General features: G+C 45.7%; 1 protein-coding gene across 1 annotated transcript in view; it reads right to left on the bottom strand.

The window, feature by feature from the left end:
* The window catches only part of LOC122389299 (receptor-type tyrosine-protein phosphatase S-like), a 128,187-nt gene extending 111,394 nt beyond the window's left edge, over window positions 1-16,793 (bottom strand). Inside the window, exons 1-7 of the mRNA XM_043381182.1 lie at window positions 16,542-16,793; window positions 11,122-11,227; window positions 10,910-11,003; window positions 9,602-9,812; window positions 8,758-8,928; window positions 627-737; window positions 102-210 (exon numbers count right to left, since the gene is read on the bottom strand). Coding sequence (XP_043237117.1) covers window positions 102-210; window positions 627-737; window positions 8,758-8,928; window positions 9,602-9,812; window positions 10,910-11,003; window positions 11,122-11,227; window positions 16,542-16,626 — 887 coding nt within the window. The 5' untranslated portion in view covers window positions 16,627-16,793. The remainder of the gene's footprint in view (window positions 1-101; window positions 211-626; window positions 738-8,757; window positions 8,929-9,601; window positions 9,813-10,909; window positions 11,004-11,121; window positions 11,228-16,541) is intronic.
* Window positions 16,794-24,026: the final 7,233 nt, after the last annotated feature.

Below are 24,026 nucleotides of genomic sequence, written 5' to 3'. Positions count from 1 at the left end.
AGGCAACGCATAGAATAGATAGTACCTGGTGACTGAAGCGAAATGAAAAAAGTTATGCATAAAACACAAAGGAACAGGAGCACGACTAATTATTTACTTACCTTCCGTCCTTATACCAAACGACGTTTGAAATTACTGTGGAGTCCACTCTGATATCCATTCCGTCACCACGACTGGCACGATACGTGAGACGAGTAGGCAAGTAGAAGGCTGAAATAAGTATGTTTTCAGTCTTAAATATGTAGGTGTCAGCACTGTTTTAAGAAACAATAGAAAATAATAGAAGAAATGCCTCTATTCTCGCTTTTGCTAAGAAGATAGATCTAAAAGTCTCATCACAAGAATCTGAAGCTTTTGGCTTTGAGCCTCTGTCAACCCGACGGCTTAAGTTGTTGACCTCTTATAGCTCCAAAAATCTCAATGCTCCACGTGGAAAACTAAGCCCATTATTTGCTTAAATTCCCACCCAGCGCGGTAGCATTAGGCATAAGTTTTTAACTAGCCCAACATAACAGGAAAACATTTAGAAACCTATAACTGGCTGAGCGAAAAAAATATTTAAAACGTTGAAATGTCGGTCATGCGTCTATTAGCAGTAGCTTTCAACTTGGCTTAGTGATACTTACGGTTCTGAATGTAGCTGAAAGCGGTTACATCCGAGTAGAGTTTATCTTGTATGGAGCATAGCACCCTGAGGCCGGATGTCACCGGAGCCTCTCGAAAACTGCTTTGAGATTCTATCGACACACACATCTCTAACTTTCAAAAGTACACCAAGGAACTCAGTGCTTGAACAGAACATGAACCATGAAGGGATGCAAGAAAATTGAATCTACAGGGTGCCCCAAAGATTTTTTTCACTCTTTTATGTCCAATAAAATCAGTATAAGTGTACTGGTGTCCACACCTCACAAGAAGCACCGTTCAATTTAGCATATACCATGAAACACGAAAGTATGTTTTCAAAAAAGATGATGATAATAATAAAAATACAGCCAATTAACTCTCGCCCCGCTAGGGGGGGGGGGGGCGATTCCCCCCTGGTTTTTCCTGAATGTACCTTCCCGGGCATCAATTTGACACCCTCACCTAAAATTTCAAGTCATATGTCACCTTAGGTCAGGAGTTATTGAGGTCAAACTGAGGTCATGCTCGAGCAAAAATGAGCAAAAACATGAAATCTTGAAACGCTTACAAAAGCTACTGTTACCAAGCAATTTCAAAGTTCTTTATATGTTCATGTGGACAAAAAAGTGGCGCTAAAAAACTGCTATCTCGGATTTTCCAAATATCGGGATTTTGACCCCACAAAATAAAAAACTTGATTTTTTTTTTAGAAAAACGCAAAAAATCCCAACATTTTCCCGAATTTCGAAAAACGGAATATATATGAAAGCTCCTGCAATTTTCTATATACATACCAAATTTTAGATCGATACCTCCTTTTTTGGCCAAGTTATAGCGAAAATACTGTTCAAAATTAATTACGTCAAATTTTTGAACTCAATTTTTAGCAATTCTAGACCACGTAGCGCAAAACAAAGACCATTATTGAACTCCCCGTGACGAGCTGCATCGCATCAATACCCATTTTATGCAAAACTATCAACTTTGAAATTTGGTCTAATTTGACCTGCCCTTGACCTGACCTTGACCTGACCTTGACCTGACCTTCACCAGAACATTGGTTTAACTGACCCCAAAGGCTGCCTGACCCACATAATCGCATTAGGCATATAAACTGGACCATAAAACATGCATTACATGATATTTTCATATTGTGACCCCTGCAGTGACCTGACCTCTGGGACCTGATCTGGTATCAGTGACCTCAAATAATAAAATATGTGTTTGACGAACATTTTTCCATCGATGATTTTCAATGAAATGCATTTTACTCGATTTTACAACGCATTTCTTGACCCACGCACCGCCGGGGGGCGGTTATCCGCCCCCCCCCCCCCCTCCTGAGTTTTTCACAAATAGCGGGAAAACCGCGGCGCGTAGCGCCGCAAATTTTAATACAACTATTCTCTCATCAATTTTACACAGGGTGTGCAAGTTTGAACCTCTTAACTTTTAAGGTCAGGTCACCAGGTTACTTTGAATGACCCAACCTCAAGTCACTTTTTTGCAACTTTGTCACCGTGCCAGAGCTACAGTAGATGTCGGAGGCCTTTGGAAGTCTCAGGATGTCATTAGGTCATTAGTAGCTAAAAAATTTTTATCTCGGAATTTTGATATCGATGACCTAAGGTCAGGTCAATTTCTCGACCTCCCCATAAATCAACTCCTGTTTGTACCACTACAACGGGCGGAATGGCCCATATACATGACTTCATATACAATCAACCTTCACTACCTTGAGGTCTTTTTTGCTGTTGGGCAGCTGTAAGGTCATGTGACGTCATATCAAAGGTCACCAAAGGGTTTTTGCCAATAACTTCGTACAGTAACAAGATACAGCCGCGCGGATGGTCTCATTGTGCTCAGCTCGTCACGGCGCATCGAATGATATCCATGATGACCTCGAGGTCACGTAACCTGAGGTCAACCTTTGACCTTGACCTTTCGAGGTCAACATATATATCATTTGATGCGGATTGACAAGAGGATCACGATGATGTCCTTAGTTTGTTCCTATCTTGACTAATTCGAAAGCTGTTCGAAAAATACTCTCTCCATATCTAGCGCCGCCATTTTGACTTTTTTGACTCCTGAGTCCTGTGACGTCATATTTGACCTGACTCGAAAATGACCTCAACAAAAATTGTAGACCTTGTCCGTGCGTACCCCATGCCGTTTACCGCTTGTCGCTATCTTGCTTCGTTCTCGAGATCTCAGGGGGTGCGGTCATCCGCCCCCCCCCCCCCCGTCGGTTCTAAGTTGGCGCAGACCCCCGTCGGTGCGCGGGTTGAAATGGGGTAGTCCCCTGTTGGGGCTATCCAACGCCGTTTGCCGCTTGTCGCTATGTTGCGTGGTTCTCGAGATCTTAGGGGGGGAATTGCCCCCCCCCCCCAACAGTTGCTCGGCGGACCCCAACGGGGCGCGGGTTAACAAACATGCTCGACGATTCAATTTTAGCCGAACAGCAAGCTCAACCAGGCTGGCCGCCGGTTCCCAGATCATTCGGGTCGTGCAGGCTACAAGATAAACCGTACATTTGTTATGTATTTTAACCCTCGCCCGCACATGGGGGGGGGGTGGTTGCCACCCCCCCAGGTAGTCTTTCTGCTCTGCACTCAACATTTTTAGAGCTAGAAGGCTGATTTTTCGTATAGCTGCTCCTCTATCCTTTCTTGATGTCCACTGAAAATTTCAAGTTTCTGTGATTTTTGGTTTCGGAGATATGACCTTGTTTTTGAGGTCATGTCATGACCCAAATGGCCAATTCTCAACATCTTGCGTTTGCCATGGGCCTTGTGAGCTTTTGACACCCTGATTTCGGCCTTTTTTGCCAGTCTTACCTCCCACCTATCATGGAACATGTTGTTCGACGATGTACAGGGGTCAAGGTCAGGGTCAAGGTCAACCTAGGTCATCTAAGTAATTTGCGTTTTAGGCAAGCCAAATTTACTTTTTGTGAAGTTTTTTGATTGCATTTTTGGTAAAAGCTTCTCAGATCATGATTTCATGTAATATGGACCCAAAAACCATCGGTGCACACATCAGTATACACACAGACACACACAGACATACAAACACATATAATTGACCTTGACCTAACTTGACCTGAAATGACCTCAGCAGCAAAATTCTGGTCGGGTAGTGTGACAAAGAGGTTCTAGCTGGCTTGGCACCAGAAAACAGCATCGTCATCGGTATTTGATAAGCAGCGCACTTGATATCCAACGGTGACCAAAAACAGCAACATTTTTTAGTTTGACCTGACCTGGAAGGTCAATGACTGACCTGAGAAGGTAAAACTGGGTATCATTGGATTCGTCTCTTCCCAAAGAATCTTTTTGGTCTTTACCGCTAAGCTCTATCTCCAACAGGAACGAAATGGCGCGGGGGGGATGGCAACCACCCCCCCCCCCATGTGCGTTCTAGGATGGGAAAATGGCATGTGCGGGCGAGGGTTAATAGGATAAGTCCTTAAACCATGTCTCTTCGTCCTATTAGCCAGGAAAGTGGGTGGTGTTTGTGCCAGCTTTGGGCACGTTTTGGCCCGTGCCTGATGACGCCTAGTGCTGCCAAATACCTGCTTTCTGACCTGCTATATACCTGCATTCTGACCTTTCTGACCTGCTTTCAAACATTTTTTTTTCTCGGTGATACGCATGTTTTCTGGGAAACGGTTAACCGCTGCAATATGTGACCTTCACAGTACTTGAGAGACGCTCTTTTGGGCCTTCACAACCTGTTTTACTGGCATGCTATGAAATTCTGCCAACGCATCAGCGTAAATTGCGCCCCAGACCATTACCATTCACCATTGCTCAGCTCCTTACTGCGTGGACGGAGGACATTTAGTCGCGCTAGTTGATCTAATAACCATTGAACTTAGCAGTAAGTTTATAAAGTCTGATGGCCAATAGTCGCAAACCAAAATGATAATTAAAATATATTTTTAATTATCATTTTAATTATCATTTTGCTTTGCAACTATTGGCCATCAGACTTAATAAATGTGTCTAACAATACTGAACAATTAGCAGTAAGTACAGGGTGCGCAAAAAGTTCTGGCCCTCTTACAGTAAGCGCTCCTACGCGTGCTACGGTTGCTTTTCGGCTGCACGCAATATCTTCAATGATTCTGCTACACAGCCAGATGTCGAACAAAGCAGACCATTAACGGCCAATCATGGAGGCAGGCTAAACGTTACATTGTCGTTGGATACCCGCGCGCGGCGCGGCCGACTTTGGCATGACTGTTGAGCAGGTTGCGATGAAATTTGGAGCCCCCTGCGAACAATTACGCGTATCAAAGCCAAATACGAATAGGGGAGGTCCTGGAGGATGCCCCCGGGTCAGACCGGTCACGTCCAGTCAAAACTCTGAGAATGTGACTGGCGTGTCTCAGGCAATCCAGGACAGCCCACGGCTCGGGCGGCAAAAAGTGCCCAACCGTCTTCATTAACGCCAATTAGAAGATAAATGGGACGATGTATGAGCGTCTGCTTGACAGTGACGTCATCCCATGGATCCTGAAGACGTATCCGAAAGTCGATTTTGTTTTCCAGCAGGATACTACACCCGCAAACAACGCAAGTTTCATCCAGCACAAGCAAACGGAGGAGCTCGGGGGAGAAGCCCATTGTTGGCTTAATGACATATTGCCCCCTCAGTCACCCGACCTGAACCCCTTGACTAAAGCATCTAAAGCGTTTTGCAGGATGAGGTCCAGGGAGTGTCCCATCCTAATTTGGAGGCCCTGAAGGCACACATCGTGAAGATGTGGGAGACGAAGGACCCCACCTACATCATCAAGACATGCAAGTCTTTCCGCCTACGTGTGGAGAAGGTCATTGCCGATAAGGGGGTTATATCGCGCATGAGGTGAGTGAACGTATCTGGTTTGATAATGCAACCCAATATTTGGTGTTAGCGTTGATAATATTCACTCCGATTGCATTCGTTTATCGAAGTACAGAAATGGGCCAGAACTTTTTGCGCACCCTGTATAATCCCTGCCGGCACAGGCCATTTTGCGTCCCTCGACGGCACAAGGTACGAACACCCCCTCGCGTTTATTCCCTGATCGAGCTTGAGCTTCGCAGAAAAAGAGCGTGCTACCCGTGACAAGAGGAAGCGGATGATACCCGATTTTAGGGTCCTAGGTCATCAGTTGACCTTTAAGGTCAGGTCAATGACCCACAAGTCGGGAAACTCGGGACCTGTTTATAGAACGTCGTAAAATGTGTCTGCTATGGGTTTTCGGGGTGCTGATCACGCATATCATGTTAGTTTTGATCACAGATGATGTCTTTATTCATTTAGGCCAGGTCAGGTCAAGTCAGGTCAGGTTAACCAGTAGGGGTCCTGCCGGGTATTCGTAGTACGTGTCAACCGCCTCTGACAGCTTCGTAACATGTTACAAAGGCACCAAAACTACTTCGTTAATGTTGAAATGGCTGCTAAATTCGAATGCAGCTCCAAAAACTAGCCTGGAAACATGTAAAACTCGAAAACGTGGACAGGGGTCATCAAAAGTCAATGACCTGACCTGACCTTCAGGGGTCCTTGAAATCCACCCTTATACATGGAAGTAACATCGAATCGCATACATAGTTGAACGCCCAAAACCACGAAACGAATGCAAACGCGCGGCAAATGCGAGCCGACATAAGCCGAATCGCGATTCTGGCCAAACATGGTCTCGGAAAATAGGTCACATGTCAAAGGTCTTTTGGGTCAGGGTCATGAAATTTTCAGGGTTAGTGTAAAATTGATCAACGCGAGGGTACTGAAAGTTTCGTTGCGATCAACCGCTTTTACGCGAGTTATTTGCGAAAAACCTTAGGGGGTTGCATCAACTCCACCCTTCTGTGCCGGCGAGGTTTAATGGTGATATTTCAATGCTGAATCATTATTCCAAATTACCCATTTTTATTCGTAAGAAGTCCACTTTTACTCTATTTTGCAGGGCCTGCAATCTGCAAATGCTGGTGATGTTCTGTTTTTTTTTTTTCATGGAGCCATATGGATACGTTTTTTTCCAAGTCCCACATCTGTTCTCGACCGTGAATTTCCGGGAACCACAAAAGATCCCCTTTAAAAAGTTTCCAATCGTCCGATTCTCATTAATTATGTGCGTTCGAAAGCTTGTTCTGGCATTCTTGATCTGTCACGACAGACAATTTTGAGAAAAACTAAGTAACTGTAACTTTTTTGAAAGTTTCTATCCAACTTGTGGGAAATTCACGGGAGATAGATGTGGGGTTTGGGATAAAAACGCGACGATATGTTTGGTTCCAAAATCAATTAATATAATAAAAACCTGTATGCATATAGCCTGCAAACTTGTGATCCCTTCCCTGATAGTCGCATTGTAAACTTTTGCACAATGCAGCCCCGCTTGCCTTTAGCCTCCGAAGAAACGACTTTCACGATATTTACAACCACAGATGGCCGGCCGGACCGACATTTTCTTTTCAAGTTTAATTGTGCAAGAATGTCGTTTCCACCAATACTAACCGTGATTTGGAGTATGTACTTACATCAAACGTCTTTGCAACTAGCCTCTGTCCCTTACCACCCTCAATTGACCAAACTAGAAGTAGTCAGCATACTTCTCCTATTGTGACCTTCCTCGGTACCTTCATGCTACGATTAACCCGCGCCCTGATGGGGTCTGCCGAGCAACGCGGTCTGATGGGGGGGGGGCATTTTGCCCCCCCCCCCCCTAAGATCTCGAGAACCACGCAACATAGCGACAAGCGGCAAACAGCGTTGGATAGCCTCAACGGGGAACTACCATGTCAATGAAATTGGGTCACTTCCAATTTCATTGACCCCGGTCAAACCGATGACGTCACAGATCAGGTCAAAGGTCGAAATTTCACCGTTTACAGGCATTTCAAGAAATGCGTTGTAAGATCGAGTGAAATGCATTTCATTGAAAATCATCGATGCGGAAACGTTTTTCAAACACATATTTTGCTACTTGAGGTCACTGATACCAGATCAGGTCACAGAGGTCAGGTCACTGAGGGTCACAAATTAAAAATATCATGTGATGCATGTTTTATGGTCCATTTTATATGCCAAATGTGATTATGTGGGACAGGCAGCCCTTGGGGTCAGTTGAGATTATGTTTTGGCGAAGCTCAGGTCAAGGTCAGGTCAAATAAGGTCAAATTTTAAAGTTGATATTTTTGCATAAAATGGATATTGATTCGATGCAGCTCGTCACGGGTAATTCAATGGTGGTCTCCGTTTTGCGCGACATGGTCTAGAATTGCTAAAAATCGAGTTCAAAAGTTTGACATCATCAATTTTTAACAGTTTTTTCGCTATAACATAGCCAAAAAAAAGAGGTATCGATCTAAAATTTGGTATGTATATCGAAGAGCGCAGGGACTATCACATGTATTCCGGTTTTTTCGAAATTCGAAAAAAAATGGAAATTTTTGGAGTTTTTCTAAAAACAAATCATTTTTTTTGGGAGGTTGAAATCCCAAAATTTCGAAAATCCGAGATAACAATTTCGTAGCGCCGTCTTTTTTTTACACCACCACATAAAGAACTTTAAAATTGCTTGTTAACTGTAGAATTGGTGAGCGTTTCAAGATGTCATGTTTTTTGCTCATTTTTACTCGAACATGACCTCAGTTTGATTTCAATAACTCCTGACCCGCGAGGTGACCTGTGACTTGAAATTTTGTGTGAAGGTGTCAAATTGATGCCCGGTAAGGTTTTTGGCGGCGCTGTGCGCCGCCGTTTTCTCGCTATTTAAGAAAAACCACAGGAGGGGGCTAAAATGGCCCCCATCAGGGCGCGGGTGCGGGATTGATAACCCTGTGCCATCTCTGAGATAGCCTGACGCGGTGAAAGGGGTTCCCTCTTATTCGAGACATACTAAGCATCATGCCAACAGCAATATCATGTTTCTCTCTGTTCTAAAAGTGACCAATAATATAAAAAATAGGTGTAAAGAAACTTTTGGGACACCCGTACATGACAAACACATATAAATTATACAGCGCTGATCACAACGGCACTCTTGTTGACACCATCGGCATCAACCATGCTAATTGCTAGGCACTAAGAGATGACAGATGAGTTTGCATTGTTTCTACATTTTTAACTTACCATTTTCATGTTTCCTTTTTTCCATTGAAGTTATTACAGACCCGGTAAGTCTGAACAGTTGGAAGTCGGACGAATTCACTGACATCGGAACGTGGCACTGTACTGTTTGCTGTGGGTCTCTCTCACGGAACCGGAAGGTGTCGAAGACCACAGTTATCTCCGGAACAGGCTCTAAAAAGAACATCAGATTATGGACAATTTTCTACTAAAATAGTCTGATAACTATCATATTATACAAAAAAAAACTGTCTTTTCAGAATTTCTTGGGACCTGCTTATTAAAGATTCTGGTGATGGTGGTATACGAAAAGTGTCATTTGCCATCGAAAAGGTTTTGAAACAGCACGTAAAATAGGCATACAAATATCAAAATGCAGTTAGAGGGACCATGTCCATATCAGACGATTAAGCGTGGCTGCAATCCGAATGTACACGTTTTATGATGCGAAATTTTTATGGGCACCTTGTCGGAATAAGTTGTAAAATTGCAGTCATTGGGCGCGTTTTAAAACAAAACGAATGATAACAAACAAAAATAGTAGCTGAACCAAAAACATCTATTCAACGAAATAGTTATTCACAAAAAACAAACAATTGTTAGCATAGAAACGCACTTGTCATCAAGATGTTCAGCTAATAACGCCACAGCTAAGGCCGCCGTGGCCTAGGTGTCAGCTTGACACGCGTATTTTAAAATTTCATTTTGATTAACTACGCCAAAGCTATAAAGACAGTACGAAAATGTAATCAATTTCGCGTCCATTTTCAACCTACCTACATGACCTGCTGGGCCTGCAGAAAGTACTTGCTACCTTTATCCTCGCCTCTCGACACCGGCGACTCACCGGAGACTTTGCTGCTGGTGAACTCTACTCCCAATGTCGTTTCATTGGTCACTTTTTTCGGACGTGGTGTGATGATGCCGCGCCGGAAGCTGGGGACGAACGGACCCTGGTGCCGCAGTACTCTGAGACGGACTCTGGCGGACTCTTGGCTCCATCGGGACGGGTAAGCCAGGCGAGCGTCGTGGATCGCGGCCAGACACAGGTCAGAGTCCTGCGGATCACAGCGGACCAGCGGTCGGTCCACAGCGCCGGTCCGATTGGACCGGCTACATTGCACGAAGGGACATCTCTATGGAAGGGACGGCGTGTGCACTGTGCAGTGTGCACGCTCATAACTCACACACATTAAGACCGAACTGAGATACAAGTTCTTATGAGGTGTCAAGAGTTTGCCAATGATAGGGGTACCTATAGAGGAATCAGAAAATGTTTTGAGAACTGAATAAGAGAAAATTAGAGAAAGTGGAAGGGGGAAAGGGGAGGGGTAAACTGGCATGTGTGACGATGCGCCGGTGTGCGGGAGGTCGCATGCATATATTATGCATGTGTTTTTCTCATTGCATTGCAAAAGCGATGTTTCACTCACTGCCAACACCGTCCTACCAACCGTTGTATATCTCTATGGATTTGGCTGTCAGTCTACAACAAAAGACTACCTTATGGCGAAACATTGTAAATGAATATTATTCGATTTTGCAAGGCGCCTTCTTCGTGACGTCAGTGTGACATAAAACACCACCATTGTAGTAACAGTGAGCTACTTGTAATTCGGCCTGAATATTCAAGCGATATTCACGGCAACATTTTTTACTTAAAATATCCAAACTTTTCACGACAAATTTCTTTTTGAGCTCACCAAATGGGCCGGCTGAGTGCATGTGTCGTGACATAGATAATGAAACATTTATCTTCTTGTCATCCAAACTTGTTCAACATGATTTTTTTTCACGAAAAAAGCAAATATGCAGACCATTTTGGTTATCAATAGCCGTTTTTACGACGGCTATCTGCAACGTTTGTTACACGTTTGGTGCAGATGTGATGCAGATTTGGTCAAATTAGGTTCATTGTGGTTCTTAGAAGTTATCGGTTAGGGGTGTACTAGCTTCTTAAATGCCTGTTTTTTTTTTACATTCTCAGACGTTATTTTCGAAAAAACACTTGGCTGAAATAAATTCTGAATCTGGAAAATATTTGTTATAAGAGATTTGGTGCAGATTTGGTCAAGTTTAGTGCATTCACCAGACAACCCGTAGTGAAAACGGCTAATATATTCTTACGGTTATATTACAATCATCCCTTTTTTACCAGGCTGTAGACATATGTTCCTCGAACACTTCTTTCCAAGGAGTTTTGATTCCTTTCCACTGCATCACTTGTGCACTGTCTGTCACATGTGGCCCTGTCAACATACGATCCGTGACAGCGACTGTATAGTTTGGTCCAAAGCTGCCATTGTACGAGTAAGTTATAGTCATACGGCGGCGCCGTGTCTCAGGGCGATGGGAGTGGCACATTACCTGATTTCGGTGCCGGTGGTGATCGTTGTGTTCCATTCAGGAGGTGTCAGCTGACATGATGACCTGTCCTGAATGATTCTTATTGTCCGCTGACATTGTCCGGTATCTGAAATAAATGATCAGTGTCAGACCGCTCCACCCCTACTGAGCCGTCATTCCGGCCTCACGCTAGTAATGCCAATCAAATTTTCTTACGAGGGCAGTTTTAACCATGCTCGGTATAGTTTGTCAGACAGAACAAACCCGTGTATTTAGAGTTTTCGTATATTGATGTATATCTTTTGCTGTTTTTTTAGACCGCTCGCCTGCTTGCTTGATAGTCCTTGTTCCGATATTTTGCGTGCTCCTGAAGCGCAATCAGGACTGTCAGGATGCCACAAATATTTGTACGTCACCAATTTGTAAGTACAATACACGCAATGCCCGATGTGTCAAAGCATGAGAAATAACACCAGTTGCACTCGGACCGAATTGTAATAAATTTGTGCACGTCAACTGAGCACTACATTCTGCCCCTGTTAGTTGGAGCAGCCGGCTGCAGCAGTCGGGGACGGGTATGGAGGCTGTGGTGGGGTATCAGTGGTCCTTCCCGCGCAGTTTGGCGCACAGCACTGCACAGCGACGTAGCTTGGTCGGCGTCCGGCCGGGGGTGCTGGGTGATCCCCCGGGCCGGGTGACAGCGAGCACCGATAGCCATCCGGCGGTGACCGCACCCAGCGCCGCGGACCGCCGCGACAAGGCGGACGACGCCCACTATGACCCGATACATGTACTTACTCTTATATTTAGGTGTGGTTTGTTTGTTCTGTCTCATGTAGATGTGCTTTGTTTTGCGTTTGACAGTAAACAGTGGCTGCAATTTTATTGCACAATGCTCTCTGGTATACCTACTGTACAGGCTGCTAGCACGACAGTTGAGATTTATATAAGTAGATCTGTCTTGTTTCAACCAAGCGCTGAATAAACTTACTCTGCTTCGTATTGGCTGGTCATTGGTTGCATTTGTTGATCCGGGCATGTCTGAGAGTGGGGACTCTGCAGAGCCTCCCTCCCATTTCAAGATACACATTCAAAAGACAGCGTTATTCCATATCATACGTATCTTTAAAACTGAAAAACGTATAGACGCGTAACTTTTAGTACCCTCGGCTACATCAATTGAATACCCTGAGTCTAAAGGAAAATTGCGTACCGTAAAGTGGGGCTATTTGAGGCAGTACCTACGGTAGTGGTTTAGTAAAGTTGCTGTAAAATTAAAACCGGTGATGTTGAATTTAACGATGCAATCCATGGACAGTTTTTTTTTTTTGAAAATGTTGAAAAGTTTTGAGAAAAAAAAAATTGACATTGAACGAGAAATACAGAAAAACACAAGTTAAGTTATACAAAAACAGCCCTACCTGCAGCTCAACATGGTTGAAGTTAAAAAAACTTTGCAACTGCATCTATCGTAACTATTGTTTTGCTTTTGGGCTAAGCACATTTTTCATGAAGACATAAGTAAAGTAAATGTTCAAAGTAAATGTTCAAATGGTTGCAAAAATCGAATTCAGCTCCAAAAACTAGCCTAGAAACATGTACAACTCGAAAAAGTGAGCCGAGGTCATCAAAGGTCAATGACCTGACCTGACCTTCAGGTGACCTTGACACCCACCCTAATGCATGGGAGCAACAACAACATCATACCGCATGCTTGAACGTTTGAAACCACGAAAAGTTTGCAAACGCGCGGCTAAGGCAAACCGACATACGCCGAATCGCGATTCCGGCCAAACATGGTCTCGGAAAATAGGTCACAGGTCAAAGGCCATTTGAGTGAGGGTCATGAAATATCCAGGAAAGGTGTACAATTGAGCAATGCGAGGGTACTGAAAGCTTTGTCGCAATCAGCCGCTTTTTACGTGAGTTATTGGTGAAAACCCTTAGGGGGTTGCATCAACCTCCGGGTGATGGGGTTGCCGGCGAGGGTTAACCCGCGATTTGCTGGGGGGGGGGCGTTAAACGCCCCCACTTTTTTCGCCGGGCCATAGCATAAAAACGGCGCGCCGCAGGCGCGCCAAATTTTGGGTACCTGTAGAGAATTGATTGGAGTTTATTGTGACAAAGTTTCAAAAAAAATTGATCGGAAAATTTTTGAGATATCGAGGTTTTAGTGACGTCATGATTTCTGAGTTTTCGACCGAAAACGGCATATGTTCAAAAAATCATATAAAATCACAGAATAGACATACAGACATGCCGTAAACGCCATTAGACTGCCAATACCATGAACAATCAAATGGCTATCTTCGATTATTGATTATCGTTCCAAAATCTTGAACTGAATCTCGGCAATTTCTCGTGACTACTTCACCACTATGATACATGCATTTTTTAAATTTAACTTTTTGAGCCAAACACGTACACATATGATAAAATGAATGTCACCATCGTGTTCTACGCCCCAAATTACCCATAAAACATGTGTCACAGGCTGCGAATATCAGTTTTGATTTTCGGGGATATTTGCCTACCCGGTTGACCTGACCTTGACCCTGACCAATGCTTGACTGACCTCTACATGGAGCTGACACTCTTGTAGGCCTTATATGATGGATTGTGCACCGTTTTGACAGAGTTTATGACAAGAGGCGCCAATTGCGAAGTCCTGAAGTCCATGCTACTGAAAGCCCGATTTCAGGTGTTTGACCTGACCTTGACCCCACCTGTGACCTCAAAATTCAACTTTAAAGTACTCATCTGAAGCGTCTTGTCGCGTTCTTTCGTTTGCCGCCTCGTGCGTTTCGCTGCGCCTATTGGTTCTCGAGTTATCGGCTGGGGGCGTTTAACGCCCCCCCCCCCCCCCCAGCAAACGGTGGGTGGCGAAATACCCCCAGCAACTTCCGGGTTAAAAGAATTATCCCTAGCTTGATCGATTTTCTTCTGCTTCCTTGCAACTAAAACTGGCTCAAATAGTCTCACACTATGGGACTATTTTAAACCGATTTTTATTATTTAGGCTTCAATTAGAAATATAGCATTATTTGTTGTTACTAACTGAATTAAACTGGACCTATCTGAAAGCGGTTACGGAGAACTAAGTTTTTGCAATTTACGTGCTATAAGAGATATCAACCGTTTTGAAGGGAGAGGCAAAAAAACTGTGAAATCCGTTTCAAATAGCCAGGGGCGTAGCCAGGATTTCCTCCAGGAGGGGGCCAAACTTACAGGGGCCCAAGGTAAACCCCCTCAAAATCCAAAAAGTCATCGGATTTCATCCACTATTTTTTGGAGGGGGCCCAAATAAATTAAAAAAATATATTTAAAAAATGAAAAAAACCGTACTTATGACACCGCGATGGGGGCCCTTTTGGGCTCCAGGGGGGGGGGGCCATGGCCCCTATGGGCCCCCCCTTGGCTACGCCCCTGCAAATAGCCCCACTTTACGGTAGCTACTAAAGAACATATGTGATTGATGGCTGTGATGAGCATTATTAGTATTATAGTTGTAGTGATGATGAAATACCCTTTGCTCATACTTAATCAAAAAATGACGAAAAACAAAATATATATAAAGAAACTGTTTAGTCTCTTTATATACATAGTCCAGTCTCTTTATATATATTTTGTTTTTCGTCATCTTTGATTGAGTATGAGCAAAGGCTATTTCATCATCACTTTAGCTACTAAAGGTCGCTAGGAAATTACGTCAGAGTAACGTCACGTTCCGCCGATTTTGATGCAAAGCATGGCATTACCGCAATCGCCCTTAACCGCGCACCGACGGGGGTGCGCGCCAACTTAGAACCGACGTGAGGGGTGGTTAACCACCCCCTCCCCTGAGATATCGAGAACGAAGCAAGATAGCGACGATCAGTAAATTTTTACTGAGGTCATTTTCAGATCAGGTCAAAGATGACGTCACAGGGGTCAAAAAGTCAAAAGGCGGCGCTAGATATGAGGAGAGTTTTTCTCGAATAACTTTCGAAATAGCGAAGCTAGGAACAAACCAATGACACCGTCGTGAGTCTCTTGTCAATCCGCATCGAAACATAGGTATATGTATGTGTTGACCTCGAAAGGTCAAGGTCAAAGATTGACCTCAGGTCACGTGACCTCAAGGTCATCATGTATATCATTCGATGCGCCTTGACGAGATGAACACACTGTCTTGGGCTATGATGAACATAATGAGACCATCCGCGTGGCTGTTTCTCGTTCTTGTAAGGAGTTATTAGCAAAAAACTTTGGTGACCTTTGATGACGTCACATGACCTTACAGTCGCTCAATAGCAAAACAGGCCTCAAGGTAGTCAAGGTTGATCGTATCTGAAGTCATTTATGGTATTTTGGGCCATTCCGACGCGTTTTAGTGGAAAATCAGGGGATTGATTTTCCCCCACTGACATATAAATGGGGAGGTCAAGAAATTGACCTGACCTTAGGTCATCGATATCAAAATTCCGAGATATACTAATTGTAGCTACTAATTACCTCATTACATCCTGCGACTTTCAAAAGCCTCCATCATCTAATGTAGCCCTGACATGGCGACAAAATTGCAAAAAAAAAGGTTTGAGGCTGGGCCATTCGAAGTGACCTGGTGACCTGACCTTGAACGATAGGAGGTTGAAACTTGCACACCATGTGTAAAATTAATAAGAGAATAAGCAGTCAAAATTTCGCGGCATGTGGTGACGCGGTTTTTCCGCTATTCTTGAAAAACCTCAGGGGGTGGTTGACTTGACCGCCCCTCCCCCTCCCCTCCCCCGTCGGTGCGCGGGTTAAGAGCCCAGTATTTTAACTCAAACAAATTATTTTGCATGAAAATGATACAGATTAAACAAGGACGATGAAACAGCCATCTCAGATTATCAAAATGGGGTAACACACCGAAATATATCGTGAACCGATGACATTTTGAGCGTTGTCTTTCACTTTCTATTGCTTCGGTTCCGGCCATTTGTTGGTTTACAAGGAACAGTTTCCGACCCGCGATAGCCGTATTGGCGCTTGCATTGTTATTGTTTCACTATTTTCAAATTAGAGCGAGTCTATGCCGAGGCGGAGCTGGAATCTGAAGCATTTTACACTGCATGCTGGAGAAGCCGAAACATTTTTATTTCACTCGGAGTCGAAGCCGTGATAGTATATAAGCTATATCAAAGCTTTAGCATAGCGCTGTCCGGTGGATCACCAGCCGCTGATTACATCCGCACAAAGTATCCCTTATCCTCTCATCCTGTGACTATGAAACTACCCAAAAATATTTGAATGGTATAACCAAGCAGTTAATAAAAAGAGAAAAGTCCTTGGAAAAGGAAAAAGAAAGAATGCATTTATGTTTTAAACCGATAGCACACGTGTTTCATGCGCTGCAAAGTGCATATTCATCCCGATTCATCTGAGCAATTATCAGCCCTACTTTCAGACTCACATACCCGTCCAGGCGAATATCAGAAGAAGCAGCAGCAGTGGCCTGGCCCGAGACAGGGCTGTGGCCATCGGAGGCGAGGTCCCGCCCATTGCCACGGGCACAGGGCGGGCCTGGCCGTCCTGGCTCGGTGCACGGGGTCGCTCCGCCTCGAGGCGTGGAGTCAGTAGTTAGTGACTCTCTCGAGTTGCGGGTCACTCCGCCCTGGGGCCGGGACAGACGGCCGGCCGGCCGGCTCCTCACTGCCAAAGTCGGCACTGAGCGTCGCTGAACCATTGCCACCGGATTCAGATAGTGGCATCCGTAGCCGTGTTCTCGGTTTGTAATAGTCGGGACAGAGACGGGGCTGCATTAGCTCCACACCACATCCCAGTTTTCTGATAGCTCGGTCCGCCGAGTCACATCCGCTTTCCTCAGTGTCATGGTGTGTGATAGGCGTGCGCGCCGCAGGACGTTTATGTTAGTACTTACATGTGGCGACTGTTAGCAGTGATTTGTGACTGCCGTCGTTTTGAGTACAAAACCTACCGTACCGTCTCAACAACACTCTACTTCATTGCCTGCCTTCTGAACATGTTTGAGTCTCTGTGAATTCCGACCGAAGACACCGGAGTCATCTTTGACCTGTTTTGCTTATTGCACTCGCAGTACAACTCAATCTGAGGAACACTGCACCTCCACACATCGGCGGCGCTGTTCGGCCCCAATCTCTGGCTCCGAACAGAATCATGGCGAGGAGCTATTGGACGGATGTCCTCCAGCTAATACCCACTTAATTGGTCGATAAATCAACTATAAAATTTTGACTTTTTGAAGGTGGCCTCCGATGAAGAGCTAACCAGCGTTTCCTAGCTAGGTCACAGGTCAGGTCAAGGTCATGGCAAGGGCACAAGCTGTAAGTCTTTACATTACTGGATTTGGAGCCCAGTTGGCGAAGAATGGACTGAGATTGATCATAATGATCACACAGAACGCTTTCTTAGACTTCCAGGCAGAGTAGGTACAATGTAAACAAGGTCACGTAGGTTCACCAAAGACAAACTATAGTTCGTTTTCCTTAAGTTTGACCCTCATTGTAAACATCTCTTCAACACAGCACCAGAAATGCTGGCTGAGTTACTGTGAAAACTGGTTAGCGCACATTGTATTGGAGATATGAACCAGTAATATTTATGTGCACAGTAAAACGCCTTTAGGGCGAAGAACGAGCAGCGAGAGAGTGAACCCTGCACGTGCGAAAGGGTGAGAGGGTGCTTCTTACTGGCTTGTGCACAGCACCCTACCAATCACTAGCGGTGTGCCGAATTTGGAGGCAATCGGCACAGCCGTTACTGAGATCTAATAGCGGCCCCTGCACGTGCGCACGTGTAAACTGGGTCCAAAGTGACTTTTGCACGGCACCATACCAACCGGTGCCTAACTGCATACTAAATTTGAGCGCAATCGGCCCAGCCGTTCTAGAGATCAGGATTCTGGAAGCGCCCCCGCATGTGCGCACGTGCAGTAGCACCCTAACCGATAACACATGAGAATGCATTGACTGGTGGGTGCCTATCTTCATGCAAGGTTTCAGCGAAATCAAATCGGCCCAGTAATTCCCAGAGTTATTGCAATGGGAACAAACTTGACACCTCTGTTGCATTTTGCATGTTCAGTGGGGGTGACCCACATGCATTAGGAGTACCCGATCTTTGCTAGAAGAGATGCAACTACCCTACAAAAAATATCGCAAGTCAATCGCCCCAGCGGTTGCCGAGATTTGGCCGAGATATGGGCCTCTCAAAATCGCCACTTCAGCAGAACAGCTTGGACACCCTTGGCTTTTCACGTGGCACGTGCCACGACGGGTATCATATCTCCGAAACCAAAGAATCCACAGAAACTGGACATTTTCAGTGGACGCTGAGAAAGGACAGTAGCAGCTATACGAAAAATCAGGCTTCTAGCTTTAAAAATGTTCAGTGCAGAACAGAAAAACTACCTGGGGAGGGGTTGCAACCCCCCCCCCCATGTGCGGGCGAGGGTTAACCCTCGCATGTGTGCGGCGTTTGCCAGCTTCTAATGTGTAGGGGGGGGGGTCGGTTGGACCCCCCCCTTGCCGTTTGGCCCCTGATCGAGCTAGAGCTTCGCGGAAAAAACGAGCGTGTTGCCCGTGACGAGAGGAAGCCGATGATACCCAATTTTAAGGTCCTAGGTCATTGGTTGACCTTCCAGGTCAGGTCAATGACCCAAAGTCGGGAAAATCGGGACCTGTTAGAAAGTCGTAAAGTGTGGCTGCTAAGGGGTTTTTCGGGGTGCTGATCACGAATATCGTGTTAGTTTTGATCACAGATGATGTCTTGAAGCATTTAGACCAGGTCGGGTCAGGTCAGGTCAGGTCAACCAGTAGGCGTCGTGACGGGTATTCGTAGTACGTGTCAACCGCCTCTGACAGCTTCGTAACATGTTACAAAGTCACCAAAACTACTTCGTAAATGTTCAAATGGTTGCTAAATTCGAATTCAGCTCCAAAAACTAGCCTAGAAACATGTAAAACTCGAAAAAGTGACCCGAGGTCACCCGAGGTCACCAAAGGTCAATGACCTGACCTGACCTTCAGATGACCTTGACACACACGGGAGTAACATCAAATCACATGTTTGAACGTTTGAAACCACGAAAAGCTTGCAAACACGCGGCTAGTGCGAGCCGACATACGCGAAATCGCGATTCCGGCCAAACATGGTCTCGGAAAAGAGGTCACAGGTCAAAGGTCATTTGGGTCAGGGTCATGAAATTTTCAGGGTAGGTGTAAAATTGATCAATGCGAGGGTACTGAAAGTTTCGTTGCGATCGGCCGCTTTTTACGCGAGTTATTTGCGAAAAACCATGGGGGGGGGGGTCCATCCGACCCCCCCCCCCCCTACACATGCGAGGGTTAAGGGTCAGTGGCAGTAATGCTATTTGTTTACCTAATTTTCTTTGTTGGCCTAGGCCGGTCGTCACCTCAAACCATTCAATGGCAATGAAATGAGAGGAAGCGAGGGAGATTTGGGCTATGCCGACCATGACAAAATGGTGCGCCACAGGCAGCAACTGATCCAATCCCATTGGCACGTTACAGATGAGAAGCTGCACTACTAGTACTGTCTAGTAGAGCGTTGGCTGGGTGGGTGGACCGTAGTCTTGAATCGAAAGTAATTGCGAATGACGATGGCTTTGTTCTGATGTTAGAAATGACGGTGAAGAATATAGCAAAAGGTCACATCTTATGTTCACACATCTTTGTTCACCTCCCTACTGGATTTGACCGCACCTATCCGTCGCGTTAGATTGCGCAATCCTGCTGCCGCACCGGTGTCTGAGGCTACTCGTGCGCTGATGAGTGAACGGCGTGCAGCTCTAGCATCTTGCGACCGTGCTCGTTACAAACAACTCAACCGCCTTACTAAAGCAGCCATTAGACGCGACTGTCGTGATGACATCCACCGCCGCATTACTGAGGCGGGGAGGGGTAGTATGTGGCGATGCCTGAAGCCGGTGATAGGAGGTGGTGACTCACGTGCTCATGCCATTCCTGCAGTCTGCTGTAACGCTCTGAACAGCCACTTTGTGAATGTTGGACCGGCTACTGCGCGAACTGTTCCTCCGCCCTGTCGTGCTGTGCCGTCGCTGCTGCCCCGGGTACTTACCTGCTCTTTCAGCGTCAGTCCCGTCTCACTGGAGTCTCTCATGTACACACTCGGTAGTTTAAATGCTTCTAAATCTTGCGGAACTGATGGCATTAGTGTTCACATGTTCCAAAAATGTTTTTATGGCTTAGGACACGTTCTCCACGATATTGTCAATTCGTGTTTGACCACGGGTTGCGTGCCATCTGCATGGAAACATGGTCTCGTTACGCCTCTGCCCAAATCTGATGACCTCACAGACGTCACTAAATTTAGACCAATCACTGTCGTTCCTGGTGTGTCCAAGATCGTTGAGCGCATTGTTTATCTGCAACTCAGTGAATATTTTGACGAACATCGACTTTGGTCGGCTACCCAACACGGTTACCGAAAGCTGCACTCCACTGAGACAGCTCTCACCGTTCTGTCAGATTTTATTCTTTCGGCTATGGACGCTTCTGAGATCGTACTTGTTGTTCTTTGCGATCTGTCGAAGGGCTTTGATTTAGTTGACCATGATCTCCTACTCGCTAAGCTTAAGCTATACAACATTGACACCACATGGTTCGAATCGTATCTTTCTGATCACAGTCAGCAGGTGCAGTATCGGCTATCGCGGTGCGGACGGCCAGCTGGTCTGCTCCGATTCACTGCCCATCACGATGGGTGTGTATCAGGGTACAGCTCTGGGTCCAATTCTGTTTTCAATTTTCTGCAACGACCTGGCTCTACATGCTTCTGATGCAACCATCATTCAGTACGCTGATGACGTGCAAATCGCTGTACGCGGTAAAAAAAGCCACTTACCTGAGCTCATTGCTACCATGGAGAATCACCTTGGTGGTCTCGCTGACTGGTTCAGCTCTCACAGGATGAAAATTAACCATTCTAAGACACAGCTCATCGTTCATGGCACAAAAAGAACTTTGCAAAGCATCCCACCTGTTACGATTAAGTTTGGTTCATCGTTCATCACTGAAAGTCAAACTGTGAAAAATCTCGGACTTACCATGGATCGCTGCCTGAGTTTTGATGATCACATCACTCACCTTGTCGCGAAATCAACTGGCATCCTCATCTCTTTAGCTCACTCTAGACACGTGCTGCCTTCTTGGACTGTCGCGTATCAGGTGAATGCTCTTGTGGTCAGTTCAATACGCTATTGTGTGTCTGTGTATGGCTCATGCAATGATTCCCAGTTGCACCGTGTGCAGAAACTCTTGAATTTCTGCGCACGTGTCATTAGTGGTCGGCGCAAGTATGATCGGGTATCCGATGTACTTCGGCAGCTAGGGTGGCTCTCAGCGAGGCAGCTCGTCAGCTATCATAGGCTGTGTCTGATCAAGACTGCGCTAGATACCCAGTTGCCAGCGGATATTGCAGCGATGCTCTCATATGTGTCGACACCCCATCACACTCGGCAGTCTGGCCAGTTACAGTGCCCACGTGCAAAGACATGCTCTGGTGCTAGGCGTCTATCTCATGCCAGTGCGCTATTTAACAGACTGCCCAATGAGCTGCAGTCTCTGTCGCGACCTGCCTTCAAACGACAGCTGAGACTTCTGCTGCTTCGGGAGGCAGGATAGGTTCGCGGAGTGCCATGTCTTATCGCGTGTTTCTCCTCTTCATTTTATGTCATCACTGTTTTATATCTTATGACTTGTATGTGTGACTCGGGCGCTGGAAGAGCCACTTCTCAGTGGATGCAACCACGAATAAACTATGAACTATGAACTATGAACTATGTCGTCATAAGAACTTCGTGTAACGACTCAATGTACAGTCTTCTCCAAACTGCGTGGTAGGTATTCTTTTTTTTCGGCAAAACCGAGAATAGCGCGAATACTATACTATTGGTCACTCGGAAATTGTAACATTAGGCGCGCGAGACTCCGCACCTTACAGGGTGTCTCAAAAGTTCGTTTACAGGTACCAGCCATGCTTTTTTGTCAATAATTCTGAATCAACAAGAAATTAACAGTCGAAATTTTGCATGGGCATTGGTAACAACTTTCCTCAAGCTGCTTCATTGTTTTCAAGCGCATTCGACCCTTCATGAGCTCACAAAAAGGGTTCACCTCTGACCATGGATCAGGCATGAAAATGGAGGTCGCATACTCGGGTCGGCTGAGAAACTCTCTGCTTCAGGACTAATAATGGGAATGGTTAGGTCGGACATGACACATGGCAAAGTGTCGGCGAGGATGAGTACAACATGATGGTCATCTAATAAAAACGGTGGCTAAAATTTTTGAAGGACAAAACCATGCGAGCCTAACAGCGTTTTGAACGACCCTTGTACCGCAGCAGACTCGTGCTCCGGAAAGCAGCTGAAAATGCAGTCATAACTATTGAAAACTGACTAGAAGCTCACAGACAGAGTTTACCCAGTTTCAAAAATTGCAGGTCATCATAAAATAAAGACAAAATATCATTTAAAATTGTTTATAATATCTATAACGCTAAATTTTGAGGGAAAATCATGCGAAAATCGTCAATGCCGAGGACAAGTGACCCTCCAAAAGTGTCAATTAATGTAAAGTTTTATCTAACGAAGTTTCAAGAGGCAGATCTAGAGCAAATAGCTTTCTTTTACACACAAAATCCGGACAAAACCGCACGATGGACAGGTTTTGGCCGTTTACAAAGCAGAACCTCTCCTGAGGAAAACACTCCGGAACCCAGCGAAGGTCTTGGCATTGGGAATGACGAGAGTTCGGGATTTGCAAAATTTGCAAAATGTGTCTAAGAAACAGATGGCCGACACATTCTGCTACGATATGCTGCGAAAAATTTGCCCCTGGCACTTCCCATTTGTTCAGGAATGGGGTTGTTTTGAAAAGGAAAATGGTGCTTGGGAGGTCGGCGCCAGTCATTCATGAAGGAGTTAGCGCCAGAGAAGACCTACAAAATACTCACGGATGGTGTCGATGCAAGCTGTCGGCTTTCAGGGAGAAGCGGATGTTGCCGGGGAGCTCGTCAAACCTAAATCCGACGCAGAAACTGCAGGGGATTCCCCTACAAGAGCTTGAAAGCTGGTAACCTTTTATCAGCCTCCGGCAGCTGACGGAGCGACGAAAATCGGTATGGGCAAATATTTTTGGAGATACAGCAAGGGGTTTGGTTTCCAACCTTCCGAATTACAGATTGCAGATTACAGATATATTCAGACAAGGTCCTCTCAATAGTGAGGCTTTTCACATGTCCACGTCATGATAGTGTGATACAAAACGAGGAACAGTGTGCAGCACGCATAATTCCCACACACGCCCCCATACCTACATGCTATTGCTCATGTCTGTTGCTTAGACAGCAGCACCTTTCGGATGTTCGCCCGGTACGACAATGTCCCTGGTTCTACTCCAAGTTCGTTCATACGAGCAACACCTCGGTAGCACAATCTACGTCTTCCCGACTCCGTTCGAATGAAGGGGAGGGTGAGGTAGCTGGCCTGCCTAGTGTTGTGCCGGTGCCGCTGGCTAGCCCGCTGGCCGCTGCCCCAGCGTACCTTTGAGGTACTCCGGCTGCTCCGACACAAAGATACGCTCGACGGCACTCACTGTGTGGTATGTTACCAAATCCTTGGCAGTCAACCACCTCAGCTGCTTGATGACAGCCGCCACGCTATCACGTCGTCGCCGACCGGACACAACGCGTGCACAAAAGTTTATAACTTTTTGCAGCCGTCCTAACTGCACCTCACCACACGAGCCGTACACCGACAGACAGTACCGCAGCACAGATACAACCAGGGCTTCAACTATCGGCTTCAGTGCTGACCGCGGTATAACGTGACGAGCGTGCAGTAGCGCTGTCAGCATCCCGGTACATTTCCGCGCCAC

Source organism: Amphibalanus amphitrite, unplaced genomic scaffold (genome assembly GCF_019059575.1).
Source record: "Amphibalanus amphitrite isolate SeventyFive unplaced genomic scaffold, NRLGWU_Aamphi_draft 000353F_arrow, whole genome shotgun sequence".
In the NCBI taxonomy this organism is placed as follows: domain Eukaryota; kingdom Metazoa; phylum Arthropoda; class Thecostraca; order Balanomorpha; family Balanidae; genus Amphibalanus; species Amphibalanus amphitrite.
This window is presented reverse-complemented; position numbering and strand designations above follow the sequence as displayed.